Source organism: Coregonus clupeaformis, chromosome 18 (assembly GCF_020615455.1).
Source record: "Coregonus clupeaformis isolate EN_2021a chromosome 18, ASM2061545v1, whole genome shotgun sequence".
Lineage (NCBI taxonomy): Eukaryota > Metazoa > Chordata > Actinopteri > Salmoniformes > Salmonidae > Coregonus > Coregonus clupeaformis.
Genome location: NC_059209.1, coordinates 36759380 through 36773497, shown reverse-complemented (window position 1 = coordinate 36773497; position 14118 = coordinate 36759380). Strand labels below are relative to the sequence as shown.

General features: G+C 46.7%; 1 protein-coding gene across 1 annotated transcript in view; it reads right to left on the bottom strand.

The window, feature by feature from the left end:
- Nucleotides 1-14118, bottom strand: part of fras1 (Fraser extracellular matrix complex subunit 1) — a 339766-nt gene that overhangs the window by 140515 nt on the left and 185133 nt on the right. Inside the window, exons 18-19 of the mRNA XM_045226860.1 lie at nucleotides 9031-9171; nucleotides 5473-5616 (exon numbers count right to left, since the gene is read on the bottom strand). Of these exons, the coding sequence (XP_045082795.1) occupies nucleotides 5473-5616; nucleotides 9031-9171 (285 nt within the window). The remainder of the gene's footprint in view (nucleotides 1-5472; nucleotides 5617-9030; nucleotides 9172-14118) is intronic.

Sequence of the window (14118 nt, the reverse complement as noted above, 5' to 3'; positions counted from 1 at the left end):
CAATTATTATGAAATGGAAGACATACAAGACCACTGATAATCTCCCTCGATCTGGGGCTCCACGTAAGATCTCACCCCGTGGGGTCAAAATGATCACAAGAACGGTGAGCAAAAAATCCCAGAACCACACGGGGGGACATAGTGAATGACCTGCAGAGAGCTGGGACCAAAGTAACAAAGCCTACCATCAGTAACACACTACGCCGCCAGGGACTCAAATCCTGCAGTGCCAGACGTGTCCCCCTGCTTAAGCCAGTACATGTCCAGGCCCGTCTGAAGTTTGCTAGAGTGCATTTGGATGATCCAGAAGAGGATTGGGAGAATGTCATATGGTCAGATGAAACCAAAATAGAACTTTTTGGTAAAAACTCAACTCGTCGTGTTTGGAGGACAAAGAATGCTGAGTTGCATCCAAAGAACACCATACCTACTGTGAAGCATGGGGGTGGAAACATCATGCTTTGGGGCTGTTTTTCTGCAAAGGGACCAGGACGACTGATCCGTGTAAAGGAAAGAATGAATGGGGCCATGTATCGTGAGATTTTTAGTGAAAACCTCCTTCCATCAGCAAGGGCATTGAAGATGAAACGTGGCTGGGTCTTTCAGCATGACAATGATCCCAAACACACCGCCCGGGCAACGAAGGAGTGGCTTCGTAAGAAGCATTTCAAGGTCCTGTAGTGGCCTTGCCAGTCTCCAGATCTCAACCCCATAGAAAATCTTTGGAGGGAGTTGAAAGTCCGTGTTGCCCAGCGACAGCCCCAAAACATCACTGCTCTAGAGGAGATCTGCATGGAGGAATGGGCCAAAATACCAGCAACAGTGTGTGAAAACCTTGTGAAGACTTACAGAAAACGTTTGACCTGTGTCATTGCCAACAAAGGGTATATAACAAAGTATTGAGAAACTTTTGTTATTGACCAAATACTTATTTTCCACCATAATTTGCAAATAAATTCATTAAAAATCCTACAATGTGATTTTCTGGATTTTTTTTTCTCATTTTGTCTGTCATAGTTGACGTGTACCTATGATGAAAATTACAGGCCTCTCTCATCTCTTTAAGTGGGAGAACTTGCACAATTGGTGGCTGACTAAATACTTTTTTTCCCCACTGTAATCCATCCACCTGACAGTTGTGGCATATCAAGATGCTGATTAAACAGGATCTGGTCAGAGGGGTGGTGGCACAGGAATCCTCATCTCTCCCAAGTGGTCATTCTCAATTTTTCCCCTAACCCATCTGTCTATCTCCTCATTTGAATTCCATGCTGTCACAGTCACTAGCCCATTTAAGCTTAATATCCTTGTCATCTATCGCCCTCCAGGTTCCCTTGGAGAGTTCATCAATGAGCTTGACGCCTTGATAAGTTCCTTTCCTGAGGATGGCTCACCCTTCACAGTTTTGGGGGATTTCAACCTCCCTACGTCTACATTTGACTCATTTCTCTCTGCCTCCTTCTTTCCACTCCTCTCCTCTTTTGACCTCACCCTCTCACCGTCCCCCTACTCACAAGGCAGGCAATACGCTTGACTTCATCTTTACTAGATGTTGCTCTTCTACTAATCTCACTGCAACTCCCCTCCATGTCTCCGACCACTACTTTGTATCCTTTTCTCTCTCGCTCTCCTCCAACACTACTCACTCTGCCCCTACACAGATGGTAACGCGCCGCCGCAACCTTCGGTCTCTCTCTCCCACTACTCTCTCCTCTTCCATCCTATCATCTCTTCCCTCTGCTCAATCCTTCTCCCTCCAATCTCCTGATTCTGCCTCCTCAACCCTCCTCTCCTCCCTTTCTGCATCCTTTGACTCCCTGTGTCCCCTATCCTCCCGGCCGGCTCGGTCCTCCCTCCAGCTCCGTGGCTTGATGACTCATTGCGAGCTCACAGAACAGAGCTCCGGGCAGCTGAGCGGAAATGGAAGAAAACTAAACTCCCTGCCGACCTGGCATCTTTTCACTCCCTCCTCTCTACATTTTCTTCATCTGTTTCTGCTGCTAAGGCCACTTTCTACCACTCTAAATTCCAAGCATCTGCCTCTAACCCTAGGAAGCTCTTTGCCACATTCTCCTCACTACTGAATCCTCCCCCCCACCCCCCCCCACCCCTCCTCCCTCTCTGTGGAGGACTTCGTCAACCACTTTGAAAAGAAGGTTGACGACATCCGATCCTCGTTTGTTATGTCTAATGACACTTCTGGTCCTGCTCACACTGCCCTACCCTATGCTTTGACTTCTTTCTCCCCTCTCTCTCCAGATAAAATCTTGCGACTAGTGACTGCAGGCCGCCCAACAACCTGCCCGCTTGACCCCATCCCCTCCTCTCTTCTCCAGACCATCTCCGGTGACCTTCTCCCCTACCTCACCTCGCTGATCAACTCATCCTTGACCGCTGGCTATGTCCCTTCCGTCTTCAAGAGAGCGAGAGTTGCTCCCCTTCTCAAAAAACCAACACTCGATCCCACTGATGTCAACAACTACAGACCAGTATCCCTTCTTTCTTTTCTTTCCAAAACTATTGAGCGTGCCGTCTTTAGCCAACTCTCTTGCTATCTCTCTCAGAATGACCTTCTTGATCCAACCAGTCAGGTTTCAGGACTGGTCATTCAACTGAGATTGCTCTTCTCTGTGTCACGGAGGCTCTCCGCACTGCTAAAGCTAACTCTCTCTCCTCTGCTCTTGTCCTTCTAGACCTGTCTGCTGCCTTTGATACTGTGAACCATCAGATCCTCCTCTCCACCCTCTCCGAGCTGGGCATCTCCGGCGCGGCTCACTCCTGGATTGCGTCCTACCTGACCGGTCGCTCCTACCAAGTGGCGTGGCGAGAAGCTGTCTCCGCACCACGTGCTCTCACCACTGGTGTCCCCCAGGGCTCAGTTCTAGGCCCTCTCCTTTTCTCCCTATACACCAAGTCACTTGGCTCTGTCATATCCTCACATGGCCTCTCCTATCATTGCTACGCTGACGATACACAACTAATCTTCTCCTTTCCCCCCTTCTGATAACCAGGTGGCGAATCGCATCTCTGCATGTCTGGCAGACATATCAGTATGGATGATGGATCACCACCTCAAGCTGAACCCTGGCAAGACGGAGCTGCTCTTCCTCCCGGGGAAGGACTGCCCGTTCCATGATCTCGCCATCACGGTTGACAACTCCGTTGTGTCCTCCTCCCAGAGTGCGAAGAGCCTTGGCGTGACCCTGGACAACACCCTGTCGTTCTCCGCTAACATCAAGGCGGTGACCCGATCCTGCAGGTTCATGCTCTACAACATTCGGAGAGTACGACCCTGCCTTACACAGGAAGCGGCACAGGTCCTAATCCAGGCACTTGTCATCTCCCGTCTGGATTACTGCAACTCGCTGTTGGCTGGGCTCCCTGCCTGTGCCATTAAACCCCTACAACTCATCCAGAATGCCGCAGCCCGTCTGGTGTTCAACCTTCCCAAGTTCTCTCACGTCACCCCACTCCTCCGCACACTCCACTGGCTTCCAGTTGAAGCTCGCATCCGTTACAAGACCATGGTGCTTGCCTATGGAGCAGTGAGGGGAACGGCACCTCCGTACCTTCAGGCTCTGATCAGTCCCTACACCCAAACGAGGGCATTGCGTTCATCCACCTCTGGCCTGCTGGCTCCCCTTCCTCTGCGGAAGCATAGTTCCCGCTCAGCCCAGTCAAAACTGCTCGCTGCTCTGGCACCCCAATGGTGGAACAAGCTCCCTCACGACGCCAGGACAGCGGAGTCACTCACCACCTTCCGGAGACATTTGAAACCCCACCTCTTTAAGGAATACCTGGGATAGGATAAAGTAATCCTTCTACCCCCAAAAAAAAAATTTAAATAAATAAATGGAAAGTGGTTATCCCACTGGCTATAGGGTGAATGCACCAATTTGTAAGTCGCTCTGGATAAGAGCGTCTGCTAAATGACGTAAATGTAAATGTAATTAATATCTAGAACCTTGTGCTGGGGACAATAAAAGGCCACTCACTCTAAAATGTGAAGTTTTGTCACACAACACAATGCCACAGTTGTCTCAAGTTTTGAGGGAGAGTGCAATTGGCATGCTGAATGCAGGAATGTCCACCAGAGCTGTTGCCAGAGAATTGAATGTTAATTTCTCTACCATAAGCCGCCTCCAACGTCGTTTTAGAGAATTTGGCAGAACGTCCAACTGGCTTCAAAACTGCAGACCATGTGTAACCACGCCAGCCCAGGACCTCCACATCCGGCTTCTTCACCTGAGGGATCGTCTGAGACCAGCCACCCGGACAGATGATGAAACTGTGGGTTTGCACAACCGAAGAATTTCTGCAGAAACTGTCAGAAACCATCTCAGGGAAGCTCATCTGTATGCTCGTCGTCCTCACCAGGGTCTGGAACTGACTGGACCTGGGGCCGTGCATTGTCATGCTGAAACATGAGGTGATGGTGGCGGATGAATGGCACAACAATGGGCCTCAGGATCTCGTGTCCCATGTCTCAAGAATCTGTACACAATTCCTGGAAGATGAAAATGACCCAGTTCTTCCATGGCCTGCATACTTACCAGACATGTCACCCATTGAGCATGTTTGGGATGCTCTGGATCGATGTGTACGACACCGTGTTCCAGTTACCGCCAATATCCAGCAACTTCGCACAGCCATTGAAGAGGAGTGGGACAACATTCCACAGGCCACAATCAACAGCCGATCAACTCTATGCAAAGGAGATGTGTCGCGCTGCATGAGGCAAATTGTGGTCACACCAGATACTGACTGGTTTTCTGATCCACGGCCCTACCATTTTTTTAAAGGTATCTGTGACCAACAGATGCATTTCTGTATTCCCAGTCATGTGAAATCCAGTAGCTGATTTCAGATGTGTCCATGTGAGGAGGATTATTAGGGTTCGTCATGTAAAGATGTAAACGTTTTAAACAAACTATTATTATAATCTATCCACAATAATCATATTATTGTGTGCATGTAACCATGCTCAGTGACAGTTTTCATGTGAATGGCAAGGGACAGTGGATATTGTTTATGACTAAACTAACTTTGATCATCATGTATCTTCAAGTAGTCCTTGAAAAGTTTCCTAAACAAAGACATTTCTCCAGGGGATTCTCTTAAAGTTCCTAAACAAATACATTTCTCCAGGGGATTGTCTTAAAGTTCCTAAACAAAGACATTTATCCAGGGGATTGTCTTAAAGTTCCTAAACAAAGACATTTCTCCAGGGGATTGTCTTAAAGTTCCTAAACAAATACATTTCTCCAGGGGATTGTCTTAAAGTTCCTAAACAAAGACATTTTCCAGGGGATTGTCTTAAAGTTCCTAAACAAATACATTTCCACAGGGACGTTTTTAATTACTTAGAAACTCCTTCAGTAATTTCTTGATATCTTGACCCCCCACACACACACACACACAGACACATACACACAAACACACACACACACAAACTAACACACACTCACTTACCCTGGCAGTATCCTTTGGGGTGTAGGAACTGTCCCTCAGGACAGCTGGTAGTGCAGTACCCGTTGTGGAAGTTGGCCAGGGGGGGGCAGGACACACAGTCAGCCTGGGACGGCCCGCTACACTCCTGGCAGGACGGGTGGCACCCTGGGAGGGGAAGACGTCAGGGGAGGCGGTGAGGAGAGGAGGAGGAGGAGGGCGTCTGTTGGTTGCTCAGAAAACTACACCAACTTCCCTCAAAGAACACAACATCGTGTAAAGACAATGCTGTTCCACTTCTACAGTAAACTGCAGACGGAGGACCGACAGCAGAGACTCAGTAGGAGACCTGAAGACGGTTGGTCGCTGAAGGGTCGACTCCCTGCAGGTTTAAAGATGGTAAACGAGGCGTTGCTAATGAATGGCTCCTCATCGCACCCTTCTGCTAATTCCATTAAAGGAAGGAGTCTGTGGAGGAAGCCCAGCGAGCTGTTAAAGCCGGTGAGTAGGGATCTGTCCCAAATAGCACCCTATTACTTATTTAGCCCAAAAAGTAGTGCACTATATAGGGAACAGGGTGTCATAGGGCTCTGGTCTAAAGTAGTGCACTATATAGGGAATAGGGTGTCATAGGGCTCTGGTCTAAAGTAGTGCACTATGTAGGGAACAGGGTGTCATAGGGCTCTGGTCTAAAGTAGTGCACTATGTAGGGAACAGGGTGTCATAGGGCTCTGGTCTAAAGTAGTGCACTATGTAGGGAACAGCGTGTCATAGGGCTCTGGTATAAAGTAGTGCACTATGTAGGGAACAGGGTGTCATAGGGCTCTGGTCTAAAGTAGTGCACTATGTAGGGAACAGGGTGTCATAGGGCTCTGGTCTAAAGTAGTGCACTATGTAGGGAACAGGGTGTCATAGGGCTCTGGTCTAAAGTAGTGCACTATATAAGGAACAGGGTGTCATAGGGCTCTGGTCTAAAGTAGTGCACTATGTAGGGAACAGGGTGTCATAGGGCTCTGGTATAAAGTAGTGCACTATGTAGGGAACAGGGTGTCATAGGGCTCTGGTATAAAGTAGTGCACTATGTAGGGAACAGGGTGTCATAGGGCTCTGGTCTAAAGTAGTGCACTATGTAGGGAACAGGGTGTCATAGGGCTCTGGTCTAAAGTAGTGCACTATGTAGGGAACAGGGTGTCATAGGGCTCTGGTCTAAAGTAGTGCACTATGTAGGGAACAGGGTGTCATAGGGCTCTGGTCTAAAGTAGTGCACTATGTAGGGAACAGGGTGTCATAGGGCTCTGGTCTAAAGTAGTGCACTATGTAGGGAACAGGGTGTCATAGGGCTCTGGTCTAAAGTAGTGCACTATGTAGGGAACAGGGTGTCATAGGGCTCTGGTAACGGAAAGGCTGGAGCGAACGAACAGCCCTTGCGTCTCTGCCGGCCGGTTCCCCCCTCCACTGGGGTTCTCTGCCTCTAACCCTGTTGCAGGGGCTGAGTCACTGGCTTGCTGGTGCTCTTTCATGCCGTCCCTGGGAGGGGCGTCACTTGAGTGGGTTGAGTTACTGACGTGATCTTCCTGTCTGGGTTGGCGCCTGGTTTGTGCTGTGGTGGAGACCTCTGTGGGCTATACTCGGCCTTGTCTCAGGATTGTAAGTTGGTGGTTGGGGATATCCCTCTAGTGGTGCGGGGGGCTGTGCTTTTGGCGGAGTGGGTGGGGTTATATCCTTCCTGTTTGGCCCTGTCCGGGGTTTCTTCGGATGGGGCCACAGTGTCTCCGGACCGCTCCTGTCTCAGCCTCCAGTATTTATGCTGCAGTAGTTTAGTGTCGGGGCTGGGGTTAGTTGGTTATACCTGGAGTACTTCTCCTGTCTTATCCAGTGTCCTGTGTGAATTTAAGTATGCTCTCTCTAATTCTCTCGTTCTCTCTTTCTCGAGAACCTGAGCCCTAGGACCATACGTCAGGACTACCGGGCATGATGACACCTTGCTGTCCCCAGTCCGCTTGGCCTTGCTGCTATTCCAGTTTCAACTGTTCTGCCTGCGGCTACGAAACCCCTACCTGTCCCAGACCTGCTGTTTTCAACTCTAAATGATCGGCTATGAAAAGCCAACTGAGAGACCTGAGCCCCAGGACCATACGTCGGGACCACCGCCGTGGTGGACTCCTTGCTGTCCCCAGTCCGCCTGGCCTTGCTGCTATTCCAGTTTAAACTGTTCTGCCTGCGGTTATGGAACCCCTACCTGTCCCAGACCTGCTGTTTTAAACTCTAATGATCGGCTATGAAAAGCCAACTGAGATTTATTCCTGATTATTATTTGACCAGCTTGTCACTTATGAACATTTTTGAACATCTTGGCATGGTTCTGTTATAACCTCCACCCGGCACAGCCAGAAGAGGACTGGCCACCCCTCATAGCCTGGTTCCTCTCTAGGTTTCTTCCTAGGTTTTGCCTTTCTAGGGAGTTTTTCCTAGCCACCGTGCTTCTACACCTGCATTACTAGCTGTTTGGGGTTTTAGGCTGGGTTTCTGTACAGCACTTCGAGATATTAGCTGATGTAAGAAGGGCTATATAAAATAAAATTGATTGATTGATTGATTGATTGGTATAAAGTAGAGCACTATGTAGGGAACAGGTTGTCATAGAGTCTGGTCTAAAGTAGTGCACTATGTAGGGAACAGGGTGTCATAGGGCTCTGGTCTAAAGTAGTGCACTATGTAGGGAACAGGGTGTCATAGGGCTCTGGTCTAAAGTAGTGCACTATGTAGGGAACAGGGTGTCATAGGGCTCTGGTCTAAAGTAGTGCACTATGTAGGGAACAGGGTGTCATAGGGCTCTGGTCTAAAGTAGTGCACTATGTAGGGAACAGGGTGTCATAGGGCTCTGGTATAAAGTAGAGCACTATGTAGGGAACAGGTTGTCATAGAGTCTGGTCTAAAGTAGTGCACTATGTAGGGAACATGTTGCCATTTGGGACACCCTTGCTTTAAGTACCTCATATTCTTTAAAAGGAGAAGCTTTGCCCAGAGATGTTGAACTGCTGAATTAAATTACTTTCCACAGTAACTTTTAAAATGTATTCTGTTTCTCAAGTTCATAAAGTGGGTGAGAATGATAATGTTTCCCTCTATAACTTTGATTCAGCCTCAGGGAAATGCTCAGTGAATGTCCTTTTGATATTCGATGTGAAAAGAATGAATCGTTTCGACAACTCACATACAGTAGTGTTTCCATGCTAAACAGTAAAGTAACAAATCCAGGATAACTGTTTCTACAACAGCTAGAAGTGCTGTGTGTGCATTTTTTAAAATCAATTGTTAATCAAATGTTATCTTCAAAGAGTCACCACAAATAGGGCATTACAGTCTTTTCACATTCAAATACCAATTTCAGACTTGTTTACTGTCCGTCTTCTGTAACAGACTGGGTCTGCTGTGTGTCAGTTAACGTGAGGGGTGGACAGTATTGGTTTACCAGGTAATGTTGTGCAGCCGTCAATAGTAACGAGGTGTGTGCGTGTGTGTGGTGTGTGTGTGTGTGTGTGTGTGTGTGTGTGTGTGTGTGTGTGTGCTTGTCTTCCCCACCTTGACAGGTGTTATCCTGGATGGTGAAGCCTGGGGGACATCTGGGGACACACTGGCCTTCCTGGAGGACGTAGGGCGGGGCACAGGATGTGCAGTTCTGACCACTTCCTCCAGTGCACTGTAAACAGGAAGTGTGGCATTCTGAAAGGGAAGAAGAGGAGAGAAGAGAGGTTTACCTTCGGGATTGATCTATTATCTGTAACCCACTTTCCATTGAGTCTGAAACGTTTGATACAGTCGCAGTATTGGATATCTCCTTGAATACTGCATATGGGCAAAAACATTGGAAGAAACAGTGTTTGAGGAGATGAGGTCTCTTTAAAACTCAATGTATTGCCTCGGCTGGAAGTGCTAGTCAGAATGTAGAGATAGCAGTTTAATAACAGACCAGCGGTCTGTTATTGTGACCATTCCTGTGTTTAGCACTCTGCCCGTTCCCTCTTTGTGCAGTCACAGTATCTAGGCTATGTGTACTCACAGACAGACTGTCGCTACACTTTTAGAAGAAAAAAAAGGTGCTATCTAGAACCTAAAAGGGTACTTCCGCTGCCTCATAGGAGAACCCTTTGAATAAACCTTTTTGGTTCCAGGTAGAACCCTTTTGGGTTCTATGTAGAATCCTTTCCACAGAGGGTTCTACCTAGAACCCAAAATGGTTCTTCAAAGGGTTCTCCTATGGGGACAGCCGAAGAACCGTTTTGAAATCCTTTTTTCTAAGAGTGTATCCATCCGTGGGCCCACACCTGACAGTCAGACAGACAGGAGTGCGTATATGTGACCTCTGCCTAACTTCCTGGTACCACCTTTCATGGGAACCTATTGATTGTTTGTCTGTGTGTGTGTGCATGCATGCATGTGCATGTGTATGTTTGTGTCTAGATTGTGTCCCTTATGGGGACCTCACATGTCAAAGTGAGGACCTGGAAAAATCCCTCCCAGACCGTGGCATTGAGAAAGACAGCCTCTCCAATCCTCCCCCTCGCTCTCTCTCTGTCAGCACACTGAGAAGGGCTATCTGTTTCAGTAATTGAGTTTACCACCTCCTTCCACAGTACTTGAGACATATGAAATAGAACTGCTGTCCAGCTGCCTTCAGATGGCAGGACAACAGAAGCAGAAAGACAGCAGTCGGTCGCCTGCCAGCCTGCCTGCAGTGGGTGTGTTCAATATGGCAACTTATTCTTAAATATCGTGCACTACATTTGACCAGAGGGTTATGGGTCCTGGTCAAACGTAGTGCACTATGGGTCCTGGTCAAACTTAGTGCACAGACAGCAACATTTATCGGGAATGATCAACAAGAATATCAACAATACCTGCACTCTATTTGTCATGGTCGACAAGCTTACAAACCCAATAAAGCAGATACCATCAGAACTCATGTCCACTGTGAAATGTAATGAATTTGCGTGTTTCTTTAGTGAAAAAATTGTAAGTATAAGACGGACCATCAAAACTGCTCAGTCTAAAAAAGGACTCTGTACCGTCACCACGACCACCAAGACACAACTTGGTTATTATGTCGCATTTTAATACAATTGATCAAAAATCCCTAGAAGAAACAGTTCGACATCTTAAAGCTTCCACTTGCTGTCTCGACACACTGCCATCAGACTTTTTTTTAAACAATTTTTAACTCTATAACAATGGACCTACAGCAAATAGTTAATATCTCTCTGCAATCAGGCATTTTCCCAACGTTTCTAAGAACAGCTGCCATTAAGCCCCTATTAAAAAAGAGAACACTGGATGCGTCTATAATGAACAACTGTAGACCTGTATCAAATCTCCCTTTTATAGCCAAGATCATTGAGAAGGTTGTCTTCAATCAACTCAGCAATTTTGTGACCTCATGCGGTCTCTTAGACAAATTTCAGTCAGGTTTCCGACCTCACCACAGCACTGAAACGGCCCTGATTAAAGTTTTAAATGATATACGGCTGAATACTGATTCTGATAAAGTAACAGTTCTGGTTCTATTAGATCTCAGTGCAGCATTTGACACTGTCGATCATGGAACACTTATAGATAGGCTGGAAAAGTGGGTAGGACTCTCCGGGACAGTCCTTGATTGGTTCAGATCTTATCTAGATGGCCGGAGTTACTTTGTCACCATTGGTAATCATGAATCTGATAGGGTGGCTATGACATGCGGAGTTCCACAGGTATCAGTTCTCGGACCGATTCTATTCAATCTCTATATGCTACCTCTGGGCCAAATTTTACAGAACAACAACATGAACTACCGCAGCTATGCTGATGATACTCAAATATATATGGCTCTCGAACCGTATGACAACAGCTCAATATACTCTCTGTGTCACTGTATAGAGCACATAAATACCTGGACGAACCAAAATTGTCTACAATTAAACCAAGATAAAACTGAGATTATTGTGTTTGGCAACAAAAATAAAAGAACAAGTATTAGTAAAGAGCTGGATTCTCGGGTCCTTAAAACCAGCGATCAAGTGCGTAATCTTGGTGTTCTGATAGACTCAGACCTCACATTTAACAGTCATATCAAAGCGGTCACTAAAACAGCATTCTATCATCTAAAAAATATAGCCAGAATCAAAGGCTTGGTGTCCCAAGAAGATCAAGAGAAGCTCATCCATGCTTTTATCTCTAGTAGGGTTGACTACTGTAATGGCCTCTTAACAGGACTCCCGAAAAAGACTGTAAAACAGCTGCAGCTCATTCAGAATGCAGCTGCTGGAATGTTAACCAGGACCAAGAGAACACAGAGCACATCACTCCGGTTCTTAAATCTTTACATTGGCTTCCAGTCAGTTACAGAATTGATTTCAAAGTGGTGCTTTTAGTTTATAAATCTTTGAATGGTTTAGGACCCGAGTACATGTCTGATATGTTTGAAGAATATAAACCGAGCAGGGCTCTTAGATCCATGAACACAGGTCAGCTCGTAGAGCCTAGAGCCCAAACTAAACATGGAGAAGCTGCATTTAGCACTTATGCTGTACACAACTGGAATAAACTACCAGAAGATGTTAGATGTGCCCCAAAAGTATCCATTTTAAAATCCAGGTTAAAAACACTTCTCTTTTCACGTGCCTACGACTGAGCACTTAAACTTAACTACACTGTTTAGCCTTATAGCTTCCTATGTTTTTATCCCATTTTTAATTTTTAATTTATTCTCTTTATGTTTTTTTTTTTTTTTTTTTTTTTTATTATGATGATGTTTTCATTACTTTTGATAAACATCTTTGTAAAGCACATTGAATTGCTTCGATGTATGAATTGTGCTATATAAATAAACTTGCTTGCTTGCTTGCTTGCTTGCTATAGGTCCTGGTCAAACGTAGTGCACTATAGGTCCTGGTCAAACGTAGTGCACTATATAGGGAATAGGGTGCCATTAGGAACGCAAACCATTATTTTATTGCATCTCAGATATGTAATTTGTCTCAGATTAGGGAGGGAGTGCATATTGATCTAGCTGTTTGTCAAAGGCATTCTCCGTCTCTACTGCTTGACTCTGTGACATTAGTTGACAGGGAGCCAGAGAGTATACCGCTGGCTACATCACTTGGTATTGTGCAGTGGATGTATCATAAGTCAATGGTGTTGTTCATAATCTGGATCATGATCCTTTTATCTTCCTTGTTCTGTAGAACAGGTTCTAAATCTAATGGGGGATGTACTGTATAGTATAGTATTGGGGAGCCAATGTACTGATCGTTTTATTTTCTAACTCAGTGTTCCTTTATCCTGGCCCTATGAGTTGAATAGTGGAGTCAGGTGTATAGTGCTAGGAGTTGAATAGTGGAGTCAGGTGTATAGTGCTAGGAGTTGAATAGTGGAGTCAGGTGTATAGTGCTAGGAGTTGAATAGTGGAGTCAGGTGTATAGTGCTAGGAGTTGAATAGTGGAGTCAGGTGTGTAGTGCTAGGAGTTGAATAGTGGAGTCAGGTGTATAGTGCTAGGAGTTCAATAGTGGAGTCAGGTGTGTAGTGCTAGGAGTTGAATAGTGGAGTCAGGTGTGTAGTGCTAGGAGTTGAATAGTGGAGTCAGGTGTGTAGTGCTAGGAGTTGAATAGTGGAGTCAGGTGTGTAGTGCTGGGAGTTGAATAGTGGAGTCAGGTGTGTAGTGCTAGGAGTTAAATAGTGGAGTCAGGTGTGTAGTGCTAGGAGTTGAATAGTGGAGTCAGGTGTGTAGTGCTAGGAGTTGAATAGTGGAGTCAGGTGTGTAGTGCTAGGAGTTGAATAGTGGAGTCAGGTGTATAGTGCTAGGAGTTGAATAGTGGAGTCAGGTGTGTAGTGCTAGGAGTTGAATAGTGGAGTCAGGTGTGTAGTGCTAGGAGTTCAATAGTGGAGACAGGTGTGTAGTGCTAGGAGTTGAATAGTGGAGTCAGGTGTGTAGTTCTAGGAGTTGAATAGTGGAGTCAGGTGTGTAGTGCTAGGAGTTCAATAGTGGAGACAGGTGTGTAGTGCTAGGAGTTGAATAGTGGAGTCAGGTGTGTAGTGCTAAAAACTAAAATGTGCACCATTTCATTCAAAACACGGTTCTACCTGGCAGTTCATTGATTGATTAATGTCACTGATTCACTGGATACTGAACTCAGCTGCTGTCCCAGGTCTGACTCAGTCCCTGAGTAGAGGGAGAGAGCTGTCCCAGGTCTGACTCAGTCCCCGAGTAGAGGGAGAGCTGTCCCAGGTCTGACTCAGTCCCTGAGTAGAGGGAGAGAGCTGTCCCAGGTCTGACTCAGTCCCTGAGTAGAGGGAGAGAGCTGTCCTAGGTCTGACTCAGTCCCTGAGTAGAGGGAGAGAGCTGTCCCAGGTCTGACTCAGTCCCCCGAGTAGAGGGAGAGCTGTCCCAGGTCTGACTCAGTCCCCGAGTAGAGGGAGAGAGCTGTCCCAGGTCTGACTCAGTCCCCGAGTAGAGGGAGAGAGCTGTCCCAGGTCTGACTCAGTCCCCGAGTAGAGGGAGAGCTGTCCCAGGTCTGACTCAGTCCCTGAGTAGAGGGAGAGAGCTGTCCCAGGTCTGACTCAGTCCCCGAGTAGAGGGAGAGCTGTCCCAGGTCTGACTCAGTCCCTGAGTAGAGGGAGAGAGCTGTCCCAGGTCT